Source organism: Tamandua tetradactyla, chromosome 13, assembly GCF_023851605.1.
Source record: "Tamandua tetradactyla isolate mTamTet1 chromosome 13, mTamTet1.pri, whole genome shotgun sequence".
Taxonomy (NCBI): Eukaryota; Metazoa; Chordata; class Mammalia; order Pilosa; family Myrmecophagidae; genus Tamandua; species Tamandua tetradactyla.
The window spans coordinates 1,039,875-1,056,419 of NC_135339.1; the positions used below are offsets into that span (position 1 = coordinate 1,039,875).

The window sequence follows — 16,545 nt, forward strand, 5'->3', positions numbered from 1 at the left end:
TTCAAGTTCTTAAGAGTGGCAGTAATCTTTGCAATCCCTCCAAGAATCTGGTATTGCTTCTGATTTACTATTTTGCTTGGTAGGGGCAGTTCTAGTGGCTTCCACTTGGCCTTTCCTACCATAATAGCCCTCACTGCATGAGTTAGAGAGCCAATGTGGGGATTCTGCCAGTTGCTCAGTATGTCTATACCAATTATACATTCTGGAACTGGGAAAATAACTACAGAATGGGTTCGGGGGCCCACTGGACACACTGTGAGATGGACCTGAGCTAAAAGTCCATTGATCACCTGGCCTCCATAAGCCCCCACTCTGACTGGTGGTCCAGAGTAACGTTTTGGGTCCCCTAGAATTAATGTCACTTCTGAACCAGTGTCTAATAATTCCCTAAATATATGGTCATTTCTTTTTCCCCAATGCACAATTATCCTGGTAAAAGGCCATCGGTCTCCTTGGGGAAGGCTTGGAGGAAGATTAACAGTATAAATTTGTGGCAATGTAACAGGGTTCTTCCCCAAAGGGAGTTGGCCTCCCCTTCATTCAAGGGGTTCCGGGTCTGTAAACTGTTTTAAGTCTGGAAATTGATTAAGGGGCCATGATTCTGTGTTTTTGTAATTCAGGTTAGACTTCTGTTCACTTGACCTATAACTCTTTTGTTTATACAGCTCAAACAAGAATTTAGTAGACTGCCCTTCTATTGTATTTCTAGGTACCCCATGATTTACTAGCCAATGCCACAAATCTCTGCATGTCATATAATTCTGACTCCTGCTTTGAGTTTGCTGTCTATTGTAATAGCCACGTCTACCCTGTCTTTGGCGATTAAGTGTTGCCATTTGGCTTCTGCCAACTCGGGATCCTATCATCCCCATTGTGTTTAAGGACTCCAGCTCAGTGACAGCAGTTCCTACAGTAATATCTGACCTACAGAGAAGTGCAACCACAGAGCTCTTTAGTGATGAAGGTACTAGTCTCACAAATTTATTTCTCACTGTTCTGGTAAAAGGTACATCCTCCGGACATTCCTGGGGTGTAAGAGCAGGCTTTGTATGATAAATCCACTCTAACATTCCAATCTCTCTAAGCCTCTGGATCCCCTCATCTACATTATACCAGGGCAGTTCTGGCATTTCAACTTCAGGTAATGTCAGCCACCTTTTGATCCATGTTTCAATCAACCATCCAAACAGTTAATAACTTTTCTAAACACTCGAGCTATAACATTGAATGCAGAATCTCTGCTTAGTGGGCCCATATCAATAAATTCAGCCTGATCCGGCCTTATATTCCCCCCGCCATTATCCCACACCCTTAAAATCCATTGCCACACATATTCCCCTGATTTCTGTCTATATAAATTGGAAAACCCACACAGTTCTTTTGGAGTATAACGTACCTCCTCATGTGTGATACTTTGTACCTCACCTTTAGGGGCCTGTTGGGACTTTAGTCTAGATATACGTCTGGAAGAAATGAGGGGTGGTGGGGGTGGTTCATGAAAAGAATTACAAATATCTTCCAAGCCATTTGCTTCAGGGCCTTCGTTTGCAGATTCATCTGGTGAAACAGTATTAATCACTCTAGGGTCAACCCCTTCAGGAGAGTTTGGGTAGCCAACTCCTCAAGGCAGGCTGCAGTGCGGTGGTTATGTCCTCAGGGCAAACTATTACAGGGTTATCTAAAGAAGACTCAGCATGATCTAGGGTTTCAACCTCACCCCCGACATCATTATCAATCCATATGTCACTATCCCATTTTTCAGGATCCTACTCCTTCCCAATCAGTGCCCTCACTTTAACAGTAGACACCATGAAAGATTGAGATTTCAGTTTATGTTGTAAAGTTGCTACTCTAACAATAAGATTCTAAGTCTGATTTTCAGAGATCTTAAGTCTATGGCTAGATGAAAGAAGATTTTCCTTCAGGATACTCACAGAAACATCTACATCTTTCAGAAGGTGCATTAGCTTCTCGTGTGAAGCCTTAAGCCCATCCCTTTCACCCCTTAATGTAGACAGTGTATCTAACAACAACCAACCAACATCCCTGTATCTCTTATTTCTACAAAACTCTGTAAAGGTGTCAAAAACATTATTCTCCAGAGCCTGGCTTCATACAAGTGAAGCATTAGGAGAATTGAATGGTGATATTTTGACTATCTCTTTGCCAACTCACTCCATAGATTGGGAGTTTCATTCTGATTATGGGAATCAGAGTCCTTAGTGTCTTTGAGTCCAGTCAGAGTAAAAAACCATTCATCAAAACCCATTTTTAAGATTCTGTTTAAGAACCACTCCTGATACCAAGATGTATTAGTTAGGGTTCTCTAGAGAAACAGAATCAACAGGGAACACTCACAAATATAAAATTTATAAAAGTGTCTCACATGACTGTGGGAACGCAGAATCCAAAATCCAGAGTAGACTGTGAACGTGATGATTCCGATGGACGGTCTGGATGAACTCCACAGGAGAGGCTCACCAGCCGAAAGAGGAAGAGCCTGTCTCTTCTGAATCCTCCTTATAAGGCTTTCAGTGATTAGATTAAGCATCACTCATTGCAGAATACAGGCTCCTTTGGCTGATTACAAATGGAATCAGCTGTGGATGCAGCTGACATGCTCATGATTTAATTCTATGAAATGTTCTCATTGCAACAGACAAGCCAGCACTTGCCCAACCACCACTTGGCCAAGTTGACACATGAATCTGACCATGACATATGTGAAGTAATTTTTTAACAGTTACACACAGTGGGTGCATACAATCACATGTACACAGGTACACAAGGTGTGCATACAACAAATATGTGCATGCACAAACATACCAGCACTCACAGACTTATACAAATAATGAAATTTACATACTCATCTATGACATGATGAGGTTTGCAAGTGATGGGATGGTGCAACAAGCTAATATTTGTGCACTACTATGTAACAAAGCTCTAAGTAAGCTTCAAGACCTTTGAACCTATCCTCTGTGATCAACACCTGTTAATATCATGTTCTCAAGGGACCATATTCCTAAAATTTTAGTTCAGTTTCCATCAGAGGCAAGCAAGTAAAGGAGTGGGAAGCTTGCCGTGATTTTTTTTTTTTTTTTTTAGCACATCTCACTGAAGGGAAACATGGCCTTATAAGAGACTCCTGTTTGCTTAAGTTTTAGCCAGAAAACTGAAGATAGGTTATGCTAATTCCTTAAACATTGGAAACTGATCTCTTTATAGGAACCCTGGGCATGGAAGGGAGAGGGCGTGTCAGGTGGAAGGCCAAAGAGAGGGGAAGAATGGAGAGTAAAAGGGGGGAAGGCACAGAGAAGTTGAAAGGGGCATTTTTAGAAGGAGACTATATAGAGAGGAAAAGTAAAAAAAAAAAAGGAAAGGAAAGGAAGGGAAAAGAAAGAAGGGAAAGGAAAATAGGTTTAGAAATGTTCTACTGATTTGCAAGCAGAATATCACAGTTTATATGTGAACAAATCTCTCATTTAATCTAGCATCTCATACCTCTTTCCTTTCCCTTTTTTTTTTTTTTTTTTTGCATGGGCAGGAACCAGGAAACGAACCCAGGACGCCAGCATGGCAGGCGAGAACTCTGCCTGCTAAGCCAACATGGCCTGCCCTCCCTTTCTTTTAAGATGTAATTAAATATGTGTAAGATGTGGCCATACCAATTTTGGAGGGGGTTATGGTCTTGGAATCAAACCTGGGTCTCCCACACGAAAGGTGAGTATTCTACACTGAATTACCTGTGCACCCAAAGGAGGAACATACCAATTTTAATGATACAAAATATTTAGGTTTAATTTTGGAGATGAAAAACTTTCAAATAAAGGCACATGAAGGAAATAATTATGTTCATGACAAGGTAGGTATGCTCTGAGATCTTTTTTTCTTAGAAGTATACACTCAAAACATTTTTTCAAGTTATTAAATGTCAACTGAACTAATATCTTTTTTTGCTCTTTTAAAAATTTTTATTGATAAAACCAATCAACATACAATATGAACATTCTTATTTTTCATCACATAGTTGTATATTCATACTCATGATCATTTCTTAGAACATTTGCATCAATTCAGAAAAAGAAATAAAAACAGAAAAAAACTCATACATACCATACCCCTTACCCCTCACTTTCCTTGATCACTAGCATTTTCAATCTACTAAATTTATTTTAATATTTGTTCCCCCTATCATTTATCCATGTTTTACTCTTCTGTCCATAAGGTAGATAAAAGAAGCATCAGACACAAGGTTTTCAAAATCACAAAGTCACACTGTGAAAGCTATATCATTAATACAATCACCTTCAAGAAACATGGCTACTGGAACACATTTTCAGGTACTTCTCTCCAGCCTCTCTGTTATACCTTAACTAAAAAGGTGATATCTATTTAATGCATAAGAATAACCTCCAGGATAACCTCTTGTCTCTTTTTGGAATCTCTTAGCCATTGACACTTTATTTTGTCTCATTTCTCTCTTCCCTGTTTTGGTCAAGAAGGTTTTCTCAATCCCTTGGTGCTGAGTCCCAGCTCATTCTAGTATTTGTTCCATATTGTCAGGAAGGTACACACCCCTGGGAGTCATGTCCCACATACAGAGGGGGAGGACAGTGAGTTTGCTTGTAGTGTTGTGAGATGATGTCTTGATGGGGTATGTCCAATATTTGAAAGGTAGAACCAAACGGCAGATTATCTCATGACTTTCTCATTAACAAACTGTAACCTTCTGTCCACATTAAATGTTAACAGTTAAACTGATATCTTGATTGAGCATTTCCAACATTTTAACTGCAGAATTAAGGAACAGATTATTTATTTGTTCACTTTTTAAAAAGTTTCTGTTATTGCTTAAATATATTTCCTCACTTGTAATGGCAAAGGATATTGACTACCTTGGGTTGATTTGTTCCTGCCTTGAGCTAAGTTTTCACTGAATGGACAGTTATAACTCTCCCAAGTGCCAGTTGAAAATATCTTAGATGCAGCATGTCTGAGTATGTGAGCTGGTACTGGTACTTTTTCAAGTTCCTCAGCTTATAAAAAGGCAGCCCACATATGCAGTCCTTTGGAGATACTCAGGTTTATTTCTCACTTTGAAAATACACCTTAATCATTTAATTTAGTTAGCAAATACCTTACCAGTAAGGCTGTAGGGCATTCTGGCACATTCAAAAATTGATGCTGCAAATACTTTTTCCCACATTTACAATCAAAAGATCATGGAGCACCTTAGTGTATTTTGGGCATGTATTTCAATTGTCACAATTTGCTCATTTGTTTCAGTGGCCAACTACTGGTTTATCACAGAAGAAATTGAACCTGTATAAATGAGAAAGTCCACTATTTTACTTTCCACCCTTGTCTTTACCTGAGATTTTTGGTGGGAAATAGGTATGATGGGAGAAAAATTCTGTCATTGCCTTCAGGAAGCCCTAAATCAGAATTTTCTAGTTCATATCCATGGGCCATTAATGCTATTTCATTACCTTATTTTGTCTTATTTGTCAGTTTAGAACAGTTATTTTCCCCCTGCAGTAAGCACACTGATCTTTATTAAGTTACTCCTTTCTCTTTTCTCTGCTATGCCATCCTCATGCTCAGTTCCCAATAGAACAGCTGCCAGAAGGGTAGTCTGTTACTTTATCTACTATTTTTTCTGAGTTTTGTTCCTGATTGTTAAGTACCTTGAAAGCAACATCTATAAGCATGGCCATGGGCATTCCAAGCCTGCCCTTTAACTTCTGTAATTTACACTGAATGTCCAGGGTACTCTAATAAAATTCATATTAATTATTCCAATATACTTTGGAATTTCCAGATCTATATCAGAATACCTATGTTATGCTTCAAAGATTCTAAGAAAACAGCAATTCTCATTAGGCTCCTTATTTTGTTCAGAATTTTGTTTTGGTTCCCTTGTTCTTAAGACCAGCCAAAATGTGTATCTTATAGTGCTCTAAATGAGCTCATTCCCCAGAGTCAATAGGATCTCAGCTAGGATGTGCCTCAGGGAGAATGGCATTCAGGTCAGCATATGCAGAGCCATCAGGAACATCTCTCAAAAGCATTCTGCTTCCTGTTTCTTACTGGATCTGTCCCTGAGTTTCCTCATGTTTTCTAAAGCCAGAACAATGGGTAAAGGCTTTCCTACCTGTATGACATGCATAAGGTTTTTCCCCAGGGTGAGTTTTCCCATGTTGTCTCTGGCTAAAACATGAGTGAAGGTTTTCCCACATAGATGACATTCCTAAAGTTTCTCTCCAGTATGAGTTCTCTCATGTCTTCTCAAGTTAGAATTTTGAGTGAAGGCTCTCCCACATACACAACATGCATGGGGTTTCTCTCCAGTGTGAACATTCGTATGTTGTCTAAGATTAGAAGAATGAGTGAAGGCTTTACCACATAGATGACATATATAACGTTTCTCTCCAGTGTGAATTCTCTCATGTTCTCTAAGGGTAGAACATCGAATGAAAGCTTTCCCACATAGATGACATTCATATGGTTTCTCTCCAGTGTGAATTCTCTCATGTATTCTAAGTTCAGAACAAAACATGAATGCTTTCCCACACAGCTGGCATTCATATGGTTTCTTCCCTGTGTGAATTCTTCCATGTTGTCTCAGTTCAGTACTTCGACTGAAGGCCTTACCACACAGAAGACATTCATAGGGTTTCTCTTCACTGTGAATGCTCTCATGTCGTCTAAAGCTAGAACAATGGGCAAAGGCTTTACCACAGTGGTAACATTCATAAGGTTTCTCTCCAGTGTGAATTCTCTCATGTACTTTAAGATAAGAACAAATAGCGAAGGCTTTCCCACACAGATGGCATTCATATGGTTTCTCTCCTGTGTGAGTTCTTTCATGTTGTCTCAGTTGAGCACCTTGACTGAAGGTCTTACCACATAGAAGACATTCATAGGGTTTCTCTCCAGTGTGAATGTTCTCATGTCGTCTAAGTTTAGAATAATAAGTGAAGGCTTTACCACATAGATGACATGCATGAGGTTTCTCCCCGGTGTGAACTCTCTTATGTTCTCTAAGGTCAGAACTTTGCGTGAAGACTTTCCCACATAGATGGCATACATATGTTTTCTTTCCAGTGTGAGTTCTCTCATGTTGTCTCAGTTCAGAATATTTAGTAAAGGCTTTCCCACATAGATAATATTCACAGGGTTTCTCTCCAATGTGAGATCCATTGTAATGTATATGATCAGAGTTTTGAACAAATGATTTCTCAAGTAGATGACATTCATATGACTTACTGTTAGTGTGAAAATGGTTTTGTTGATTAAAAGATGATTGGTCATTGAGGACTTTGTAGCGTTTCCTTCCCTTCTGAGTTAATACATGTTGAGTCACTCTGGGAATGTGAGTACAATTTTCTGGCAATTCACTACATATAATGCCATTCTTTTGAGTAAGAGAATTCTGCTTCTAGGAAGTAGAGGACAGAGTGTAACAGGTTTGTCTATAAATATTAATTCATATACATATAAAGTCTAAGCTAATCAATCAGTTCCAGTCTCCAATTAAAATATTTCCCATGCTATTTATGAATGTTATTCTCCTACATGTTCAGAGATCTACTCTGTACATGCAGTACTCAACTGCAGAACTATCTAATTGGTTCTGAAGATTTTATGTTTCGAAGATATAGTATATGAGCCATATTTATAGAATTCTTTCTTAAGTAACTTAAGTTATACTATTGTGTTGAAGTTAAATGTTTTCGAAATACAAATTATCAGACTTTTCTTGGATTAGCACTTAAACCAACTTACAGTTAAGTGATTATACCAAATGCTTAATTTACTCCACATCCATGTGTCTATTTGGAAGACCAGGGTTACAGCCATGATGCTTACCAGTGACATAATGGTAGATATGTCTTTCCTGCAGATATGATGCATGGATAGCATTTCTTGTTTTTTAAGACTATTTCCCCTGCCTGAAAGAATTGAAAAAAACAATTAATTGCTAGACCAGCATTAGGAAAATGAATATGTTGAAACAACTCACATAGCCCTATAATTGTTTCAAATATGACAGTTATCTGGGAAAGAATATCAAATTAAGGATTATTTCAGATGGTAGAAACCTTTATATGACATTAACAATTAGAATATATTTTCAAGATTGAATTAAAAGAACAATTACTTAAAAATAATAAGATTGGGAGGTAAAAAAGATGGAAAACCATTGAAAATGAGGACCAGGAAAAGGGCCATAAGTGAAAGTTTGAATCCAATTATCTATAAATATCTATTTTGCCATAGACACACACATTTGAATACAGATTGATAAGTAAATAATATTATGACCACACCTGAGGAAATTTCCCAAATATGGACACCTACATTTCAGAAAATATAACTTGCAGAAATCTGCAGGTGATATTTTCAACAATCAACTCATTCATTGACAACGTTCCTCCTGTCCTGAAGCACGTTTCAAGAGCTCACCTGAATTTTGGGTTTGGAACAATTCAATTCCTTCTTCCCACAGTTGTTCCCCCTGAAACAACTTTGAAGCTACATCTGATTTACAGACCTGATATCCTGTTTGGAAAAAAAAAATAAAGGAAATTTTGAGTTAAGTGCACTTAACAATGTATTATCATGAAGTCCAGTGAAAGTTATTGTGTTAAGTCTGCAAGCTGCCAGATTGTGATATACCAGAACTGGAATGGCTTTTATAAACGGGAATTTAATAAATTACAAGTTTTCAGTTCAAAGGACATGAAAGTGTCCAAATTAAGACAGCAACAAAAGATTAACTTCATTCAAGAAAGGCCATTGGGTCAGGATAACCTGTCAGCTGGGTAGGTTCATGGCTGGCATCTGCTGGTCCCTTGCCCCTGGGCTCCACTGATTTCAGCCTCTGTTCTGTGGGTGTTCCTACTTTACTTCTACAGGGCTGGCTTTCATCTCTCAGCTCCCCTGGGCTCTCTCCATACTCTGCCTAGCTTAATATCGATCTTATGGCAACATCTGCTGGGCTTGAAGCATCTCCAAATATTTGTGTCTCTATTCTCCACGTCCACATTTGTGTCAGCTCTGCTGTGAAGTTTCTGTGGACTCTGATGCTTCTATCATTTTTTACTCTCCCCAAAGCATTTCCTCTTTTAATAGATTCCAGTAAACTAATCAAGACCTATCTGGCATGATTTGAGTTACATCTCCATCTAATTAAAAGCCACGCCCAAAATTGGATGTGACATGTCTCTATGGATATGATCAAATCAAAAGTTTTTCAAACTATACTATTGAATCAGGATTAAAAGAAATAGCTGCTCCCACAAGATTGGATCAAGATTTAAATACAGCTTTTCTGGAGTACATAATATTTTCAAAGGTGCACAATGATGTTCTAGTTTCTTATGCTGCTTTAGCAAATATCATGAAAGAAGTTGGCTTAAAAAATGGAAATTTGTTTGCTCATGGATTTGAGGCCAGAAAAATGTCCAAATCAAAGCACAATTGAGGCAATGCTTTCTCCCCAACACTGGCATTCTGGACCTGGCATCTGGTGATTCTGGTTTCATAGCCTGTCATATGTCAAGGAACAAGGCAGCATCACCTGGTCTCTTCCTTCTATTTTAAATTTCATCTTATTGCAGATGGCTTTCTCTCTCTGTATTTGAATTTTATTTTCTTATAAATTATGCCAGTAATAAAATTAAGACACATCCTCTTTCAGGTAGTACACTCCTTAACTGAAGGAACCTCAAAAAAAGGCCATACTTACAATTGGCACACAAGCACAGGTATTTATTTTAGTTAACAAAATGTTTTCCCGGTACATACAACTTCAAACAACCACACTGCACTCTCTGGACCCCAGAAACCTGTTATATCTATAGGTAAAGTACATTCATTCCATTAAAATATCCAGAAGAAATTTAAGCCATTTCAGAAGCAATGCTTAGTACAAAGTCTAATCATAATTGGTTATTGGTGTGGTCTGTCCTGGAGTACTAGTTCTCTCTGTATGTGCACCTGTGAAATCTCCACTGTGTACAGTGGAGCAACAAGCATAAACATTTCCATTTGCATAGGTAGAAACCGAAAGGAAAGCACGGTTCATGGTTCCAAACACTGTAAGTCATGCTCCATTAAATTTTAAGGTCTGAGAGTCACATATGGAATAAAATTTTGTCCTCCAAGACTGAGGAAGAGCAACTGCAGCCCTTCCAAGTGCTTGTGCACCAGCCATGCTCTCTGTAAACACAGGAATGAGGCCTCCAACCTCTCAGAACTTTGCAGGGGTGATCTGACTCTGAAATCCCTTGGGAATAGTCACAACCTTCTCAACAGTAAGGTGGCAGGGAGAGCTTCTGCAATCTTATGGGTACAGATTCCTCCCTACGAAGCAGTCAGGTGGCAGTCAACATGGGGTGGGAGGCCAAGTCACTCCAAACTCTGAAACAGACACACCCTTTCTACCTATACTTCTGGGGCCTCCTTCTTGTCTGGAGGATGTCTTTTGTCTAGACCTCAGCTTCCATGGTTCTGCCCTCGAAGTGATTTCTCCTACAACCTGTCCCTTTTCATCAAGGCGGCCAGTGTTTGTTCATGTGGATCTTTCAAAAAACTTGTCAGTTGTAAATGTTGTACATAGAGTTCCAAATCATCAGGGAATAACATTCCACAAATCCCTTCTGGATAGCTGCACCTCCAGTCTTGACCTGAACAGAAGTTGCTAACTGGTCTCATGTTTAATCAAACCCTCACAGGAAGCACTATTCTCTGGGGATTCACTTTCCAGACGCTCCTAATTCTCTGAACCATCAATTTCTACTTTCTTTAAGCCCATGAACTCAGTTCTTAGCTTATCCCATTACTCTCACGTTTTGCTATAAGTTGCTATTAGAAAGTAGTCTGAACTTTCCATGCTTATACTGGAAATTGCCACAGGTAAATATCCTAATTCATGAATGAAGATCTGCCTTCCAAACATCAGAACTCAACAGCAACAAGAATCATTTTTCCTCCTGTCTTCATAATACATCATCATTTCCTTTTAGGGTATTACTGGAAATACCTTTCACAACAATATTTCTATGAATGGTCTCTTCAAAGAAAGCTAGGCTATTTCTATAAAAGACCTCACAATGCTTTCAGCCTCAACCAATGATACCATTCCAAAGCTGTATTAACATTTTTGGAATATGCAACAGAAACACCTCAGTCACCCGGTTCCAAATTTTGGTTTTTATTTCCTAGGCTATTTAAGCAAATAGAAGAAAATGGGTTGGTTTAAACAATGGAAATTTATTGGATATAGTTTTGAGGCTAGGAAAAGGCCCAAATCCAGACATCCTCAAGGCAACATTTTCTCTCCAAGACTGAGGATTTCTGTGACTCACAGCTGGAAACCATTGTTCCTTAGCTTACCACATGGAAAGACATACCATGCTATCTCCCGGCTTCTTCCTTTTCTTCAAGGTTTCATTGACTTCAGCATGTTAATATGCAAGACTTTTTCTCTCTCTGAATTTTATTATCTTAAAAAAGACTCCAGTAATAGATGAAGACCCATCCTGCTTGGGATAGGACACACCTTAAGTGAAGTAACCTCAACAAAAGTTAATATAAATAATGGTTCACATATGAAGGAATGGATAAGATTTAAGAATATGTTTTTTCTGCAGTGCATACAGCTTCAAACCATCATAGTGATTAAACAAGAACATACACATGAAGGTCAGACAAGGGAACAGTAGAAGGAACACAGAATATTGATCATTTTTCACCATTAAAGGGTTAAATCTGGACCTTGTGCCCAAACACAGTATTTCTGGTTTCTGATGTCCAAGTTCAAGGACAGACTGCAGAACACTATATTTTCAGACAAGGAGAAATTCTAGGTTTCCACAATAGTTTATTATTATTTTCAAAAAGAATTAAAAAAACAAATGTGATGTTTAGGTTCAGATGTCAACTTGGCAGATGAGGGTGCCCAGTTCTCTGGTGAAGTAAACACTGGCATAACCATTACTGCAAAAAAAAATTTCATGGCTGGTTAATAAATCAGAAGGCTGGTTTATTATTATTAAATCACCACTTAGATTATTGCATCTGTAGCTTATTACATCTATGATCAAATAAGGAATATCTTCCACAAAGAGAGAATCCAATGAGTTGGATTAATGCAATTAGTTGAAAACTTTTAAGGGAGAAGAGAGAACTTCTATGTCTTCTTCAGCCAGTCAGCCCCTCCTGGAGAGTTCACTGATGACCTCCATTGGAGTTGCCAGCTAGTGCCTGCCTAATGGAATTTGGACTCACAGTCATGTGAAACACTTTTATAAAATCTCATATTTATAAATATCTCCTGTCAGTTCTGTTTCTCCGGAGAACCCTAATTAATACAATAAGTTAGTTCCCTTAGAACACTATAACTTAATGTAGAAAAGGATAGTCCATTGTTTTACTATTATTGTCTGAATCCACACCAAATCCCTAGCGCATAATCATTTAATCATTATTTAGAACATATTTAATCCTCTTTTATCCTTATAGAAAATATTCATTGTATTCCCATCTTTGTACTTAATGTTTGACATTGAGTAAAAGAACAACATGAAATTTGTGTTCACAAAGATTACATTTTAGTCAGGTGAAATACTAGATGTAAGTAGTAAGTTAAAGAGACAAAAGTTTTAGGTAGTGTTATTAGCTAGGGTTCTCTAGAGCTAATAGAGGAGGTACCCATAAATATTAAATTTAGAAAAGTATCTCATGTAACTATGAGGATGTAGAGCCCCAGTCTGTCTGTAGGGCAGGTTGCAGGTTGGCAGCTCCAATGAAGGTCCTCAACAAACTCTCAGAAGAGACTGGCTGGGCAACCATGGGGATGCAAGGGTTAAAGATCTGTAGGGAAGACTGCAAGGGGGCAGCTCTGATGAGCATCCTCAATGAACACTCAGGAAAGGCTGGCTGGTTGGAGGAGGAAGAGTGACTGTCTTTTCTGAATCTTCCTTAATTAAAAGCCTTCTGGTGATTAATTTAAGCTCACTAATCACAAAAGACACTCTCCTTGGCTTATTGCAAATGCAATCACTTGTGGATACAGCCAGAATGAGGGTGATTTAAGTCCATGAAATGTTCTCATAGCAACAGCCAGGCCAGCATTTGTCTGACCAGACAACCAGGAACCATCACCTGGCCAAGTTGACACAGGAACCTGATAATGACAGGTAGTTTTTCATGTTATAAAATAACATAGTGGGCAGGCCATGGTGGTTCAGCAGGCAAAGTTCTCACCTGCCATGCTAGAGACCTGGGTTCGATTCCCTGTGCCTGCCTATGCAAAAAATAATAATAACAATAACAGTATATACATATATAATGTAAAAAAATAAATCTAAAACAATTTAGACAAGCTGTTCTAGACACTTCTTAAGAGGATTAGCTAGGTAAGTTTGAGACTCACCCACTGAGAGCAGATGACTGATATTCTCCATCATCACCTCTCTGAAGAGCTTTCTCTGGGATGTATACAGCATGGCCCACTCTTCTTGGGTGAATTCTATAACTACATCTTTTAAGTTCACTAAATCCTAAAAACATCAGAGATACAAGAATTCAGAAAGGGCCACCTACCAATATCCAGAGTAGAATGTTTGAGAGCATAGTACTGAGGAATTGGTGACTGTTGATAGAAAGCTCAAACTGCATTTGAATTTCAATTCAGATGATTCTCAATGCTGAACACTCACCTGACTTATACAGATATGAATACATACACATACACACACTGGTTATTTAAGACTCAATTATTAAAAATCTCAAAAGACACATGGAGTAATACAACCTGGGCACTTCCCAATAAACTATTCATTATGACTTGCAGATGGGGATGTATAATTTACACTTCAGCATTTATAACAAAAAAAATCATTTTCACCTATTTCAAGTAGATATGCAGACTCATCATGGGACAATGAATACCCAACGTTTTACCATTTTTATAACTATTGTGAGAGTATTGCCCCAGATGGCCTCAGTTTTCTCTCATCTATGAAATCATTTCACAACTGGTTTGAAATTTTGAAAGATACAATGAGCTTATGTGTAAAGTACTTAGTTTCTGAACATAATGTACAGATATATTATTCAATAGAATGGCAGCAAACTTTGCAGTTAAGTACAGTATGATGCAGAACTAAACAGGTAGCATGTAAACATTGTATTTGCCACACACAACTCTCCATAACTTAGACATTCATCATAACATACAAGCATGGACAGATCAGCAACACACACTGCAGACCCTTGAGACTTCTACACTGAAGAATGATCTTAGCTGACCATTCTAGGGATATGAGATCTTCCAAACTCTACTTTCCTTGGGATCTTCAAAACTCATGTTCATCATCTCTTTTCTATCTTCACCTCCTCTTTATATTCAAGAGTTAAAGAAGGCTCTTAAGCCATTCTGGTTTCTACAATTCTTCAAAAATTTTCACAGGGATATAAATTATACTCTACCCATTATACTCTTGAATGCAAGCTAAAATTAAAGAAACAACACTTCTTTTCATTACTTCCATTTACAAAATTTGAATAAAGATGGTTTAAAAGAAGGGAAAATGGGCAATGAGAACAAAAGAATGGGAAAATTTTAGTTATCCTTTTTGAAAGTTTAAAAATGTACAAGTAAAAAAAAAAAATGTACAAGTATACAATATCAATACTTTAAGAAATTAGGAGTTGAGGAAAATGATTCCTCTTTTCCTTCTATTAACTAATCCTCAAGTTTGCTCTTGTCAAAAATGCAAAACCCTCCACCCTAGCAACAGTAACACTGTACTGATAGAACTCATTTGCTGAACACCAGCCACCCTAGTGACTATAAATATAGTCTGTTACTCACCTCTATCACCTAAGTTCACTGTTATGTATGTGTAAGCCATTTGCAGGCATTAACAGGATCAATGAATGCATTATTTCTCAAATGAGGATATGGGCTGAATGAGAAAAAATCTGTCAGCTCTCCATTGGATATAGTCTTAATGGAGTCCGGAACAAACTTGTGCTGTTAAGATTACTTATTGATGAATGACCAACATCCCAGAGGCCAGCATAAATTTAACTGGATGCTTGAATATCTTCTAAATGAGAGTAGAATATCCATGTCCATCTGGTGACAACAGATAGATAATTTCAATGAAAAAGAATGTCTTACTCACCACTGACTGCATTGTCAACAGCTCAGCTGGCAAATGTCTTCCTCTGTGGTTACACACACAAGATAAGCACTAGGTGAGCAAAGTTGAAAATGTAAAAAGAAGCTATTAGATCCTGGACTTGTCCTCAATTTCCCAAGACAATACTCACAATTCCCAACATTCCACTTGGTAATAACACTAGTCCAGTAAACAGGAACATGAAGTATTTCCCAAGAAAATACCTTTTTTTTTGTACAGGTAAGATGAAAATCACTGAGTTTTTATGTTTCTTAGCCCATGTTTTTCAGAGATTCTTCCATTTCCTTCCTGAATCCAAAACATCTGGTCTCCACATCCAGAGAAAAGACTGTGGATTTTCTTAGCTATCAGTATGCCTGATGTATTCTGAAATACTCAGCCCAGTCCTCTTGACTCTAACTCCTGTTCTGCTTTACCTTGTATTTCTACTTCTGGGGATACTTGTCCAAAAGGATCCTGGTTCTTCCACATTAGATGTCTAATAATATCACTCTCTCAGTACATATTTATGATCTCATCCTGCTGGACGTAGATAGTAACCAAAAAACCTTAATGCATTTTATATGGGGTGGCCAATTCAAGGACTTGCTCCACTGTGAGCATTCAATGGATGGCTGCCATTAAACAAATATACTCCTGAGAATCCCTGGCAACAAAAAGTGGCACACATACATGGGTCATACCATCTCACAATCCCCATAGGTTCAGGAGGCTCAGATAATAAAGAATGAAGGATTTGGAAAAAAAACCCATATCTCATTCTGATATTAATAAAATAGCAATTGATATCCTATCCCATATTAATAGTTTTCAGCTGTAACATCCTTTCATTTCATAATTTATAGATGTAGAAGATCTTCTATGTTTTAAACTTTTATCAACATTGTTAATAATTACACAATAATTTCATGGACAAATGATAATATTTTCTGAAAAAGAAAACCTTGTGAACAGACAAGTAGAACATATGGAATAAAAGTAAATAGGGGGCTTTCTCCGCCGGCCCGCCGCGCGGCGCCCACGCCCCGCAGCAGCCAAGCCGCCCGACCTCCTTCCCCCCTCTCTTTCTCCGCCGGCCCGCCGCGCGGCACCCACGCCCCGCAGCAGCCGAGCCGCCCGAACTCCTTCCCCCCTCTCTTTCTCCGCCGGCCCGCCGCGCGGCGCCCACGCCCCGCAGCAGCCGAGCCGCCCGACCTCCTTCCCCCCCCTCCTCCCCCTCCTGCTCCGGCTGCTCTCCAACCACCACAGTGCCCTCTTCCCCCGCCTTCACCGTGCTCCTCCGCCACCAGCCTCGACAGCCTTGCCGCCTTCACCTTTCCTC

General features: G+C 38.6%; 1 protein-coding gene and 1 long non-coding RNA gene across 2 annotated transcripts in view; one reads left to right on the top strand and one right to left on the bottom strand.

Annotated features, from left to right (window-relative positions):
* Positions 1-16,545, top strand: part of LOC143653474 (uncharacterized) — an 87,271-nt gene that overhangs the window by 54,300 nt on the left and 16,426 nt on the right. Inside the window, exon 3 of the long non-coding RNA XR_013161305.1 lies at positions 3,548-3,723. This is a non-coding gene — a long non-coding RNA (uncharacterized LOC143653474). The remainder of the gene's footprint in view (positions 1-3,547; positions 3,724-16,545) is intronic.
* LOC143653462 (uncharacterized) lies at positions 3,203-16,159 on the bottom strand. The gene is made up of 5 exons (XM_077124486.1): positions 15,207-16,159; positions 13,448-13,574; positions 8,473-8,568; positions 7,876-7,958; positions 3,203-7,444 (listed from the first exon to the last, which is right to left on the bottom strand). Exons 1-5 carry the CDS (start codon positions 15,216-15,218, stop codon positions 6,254-6,256), a joined length of 1,509 nt encoding a protein of 502 aa, XP_076980601.1. The 5' UTR covers positions 15,219-16,159; the 3' UTR covers positions 3,203-6,253.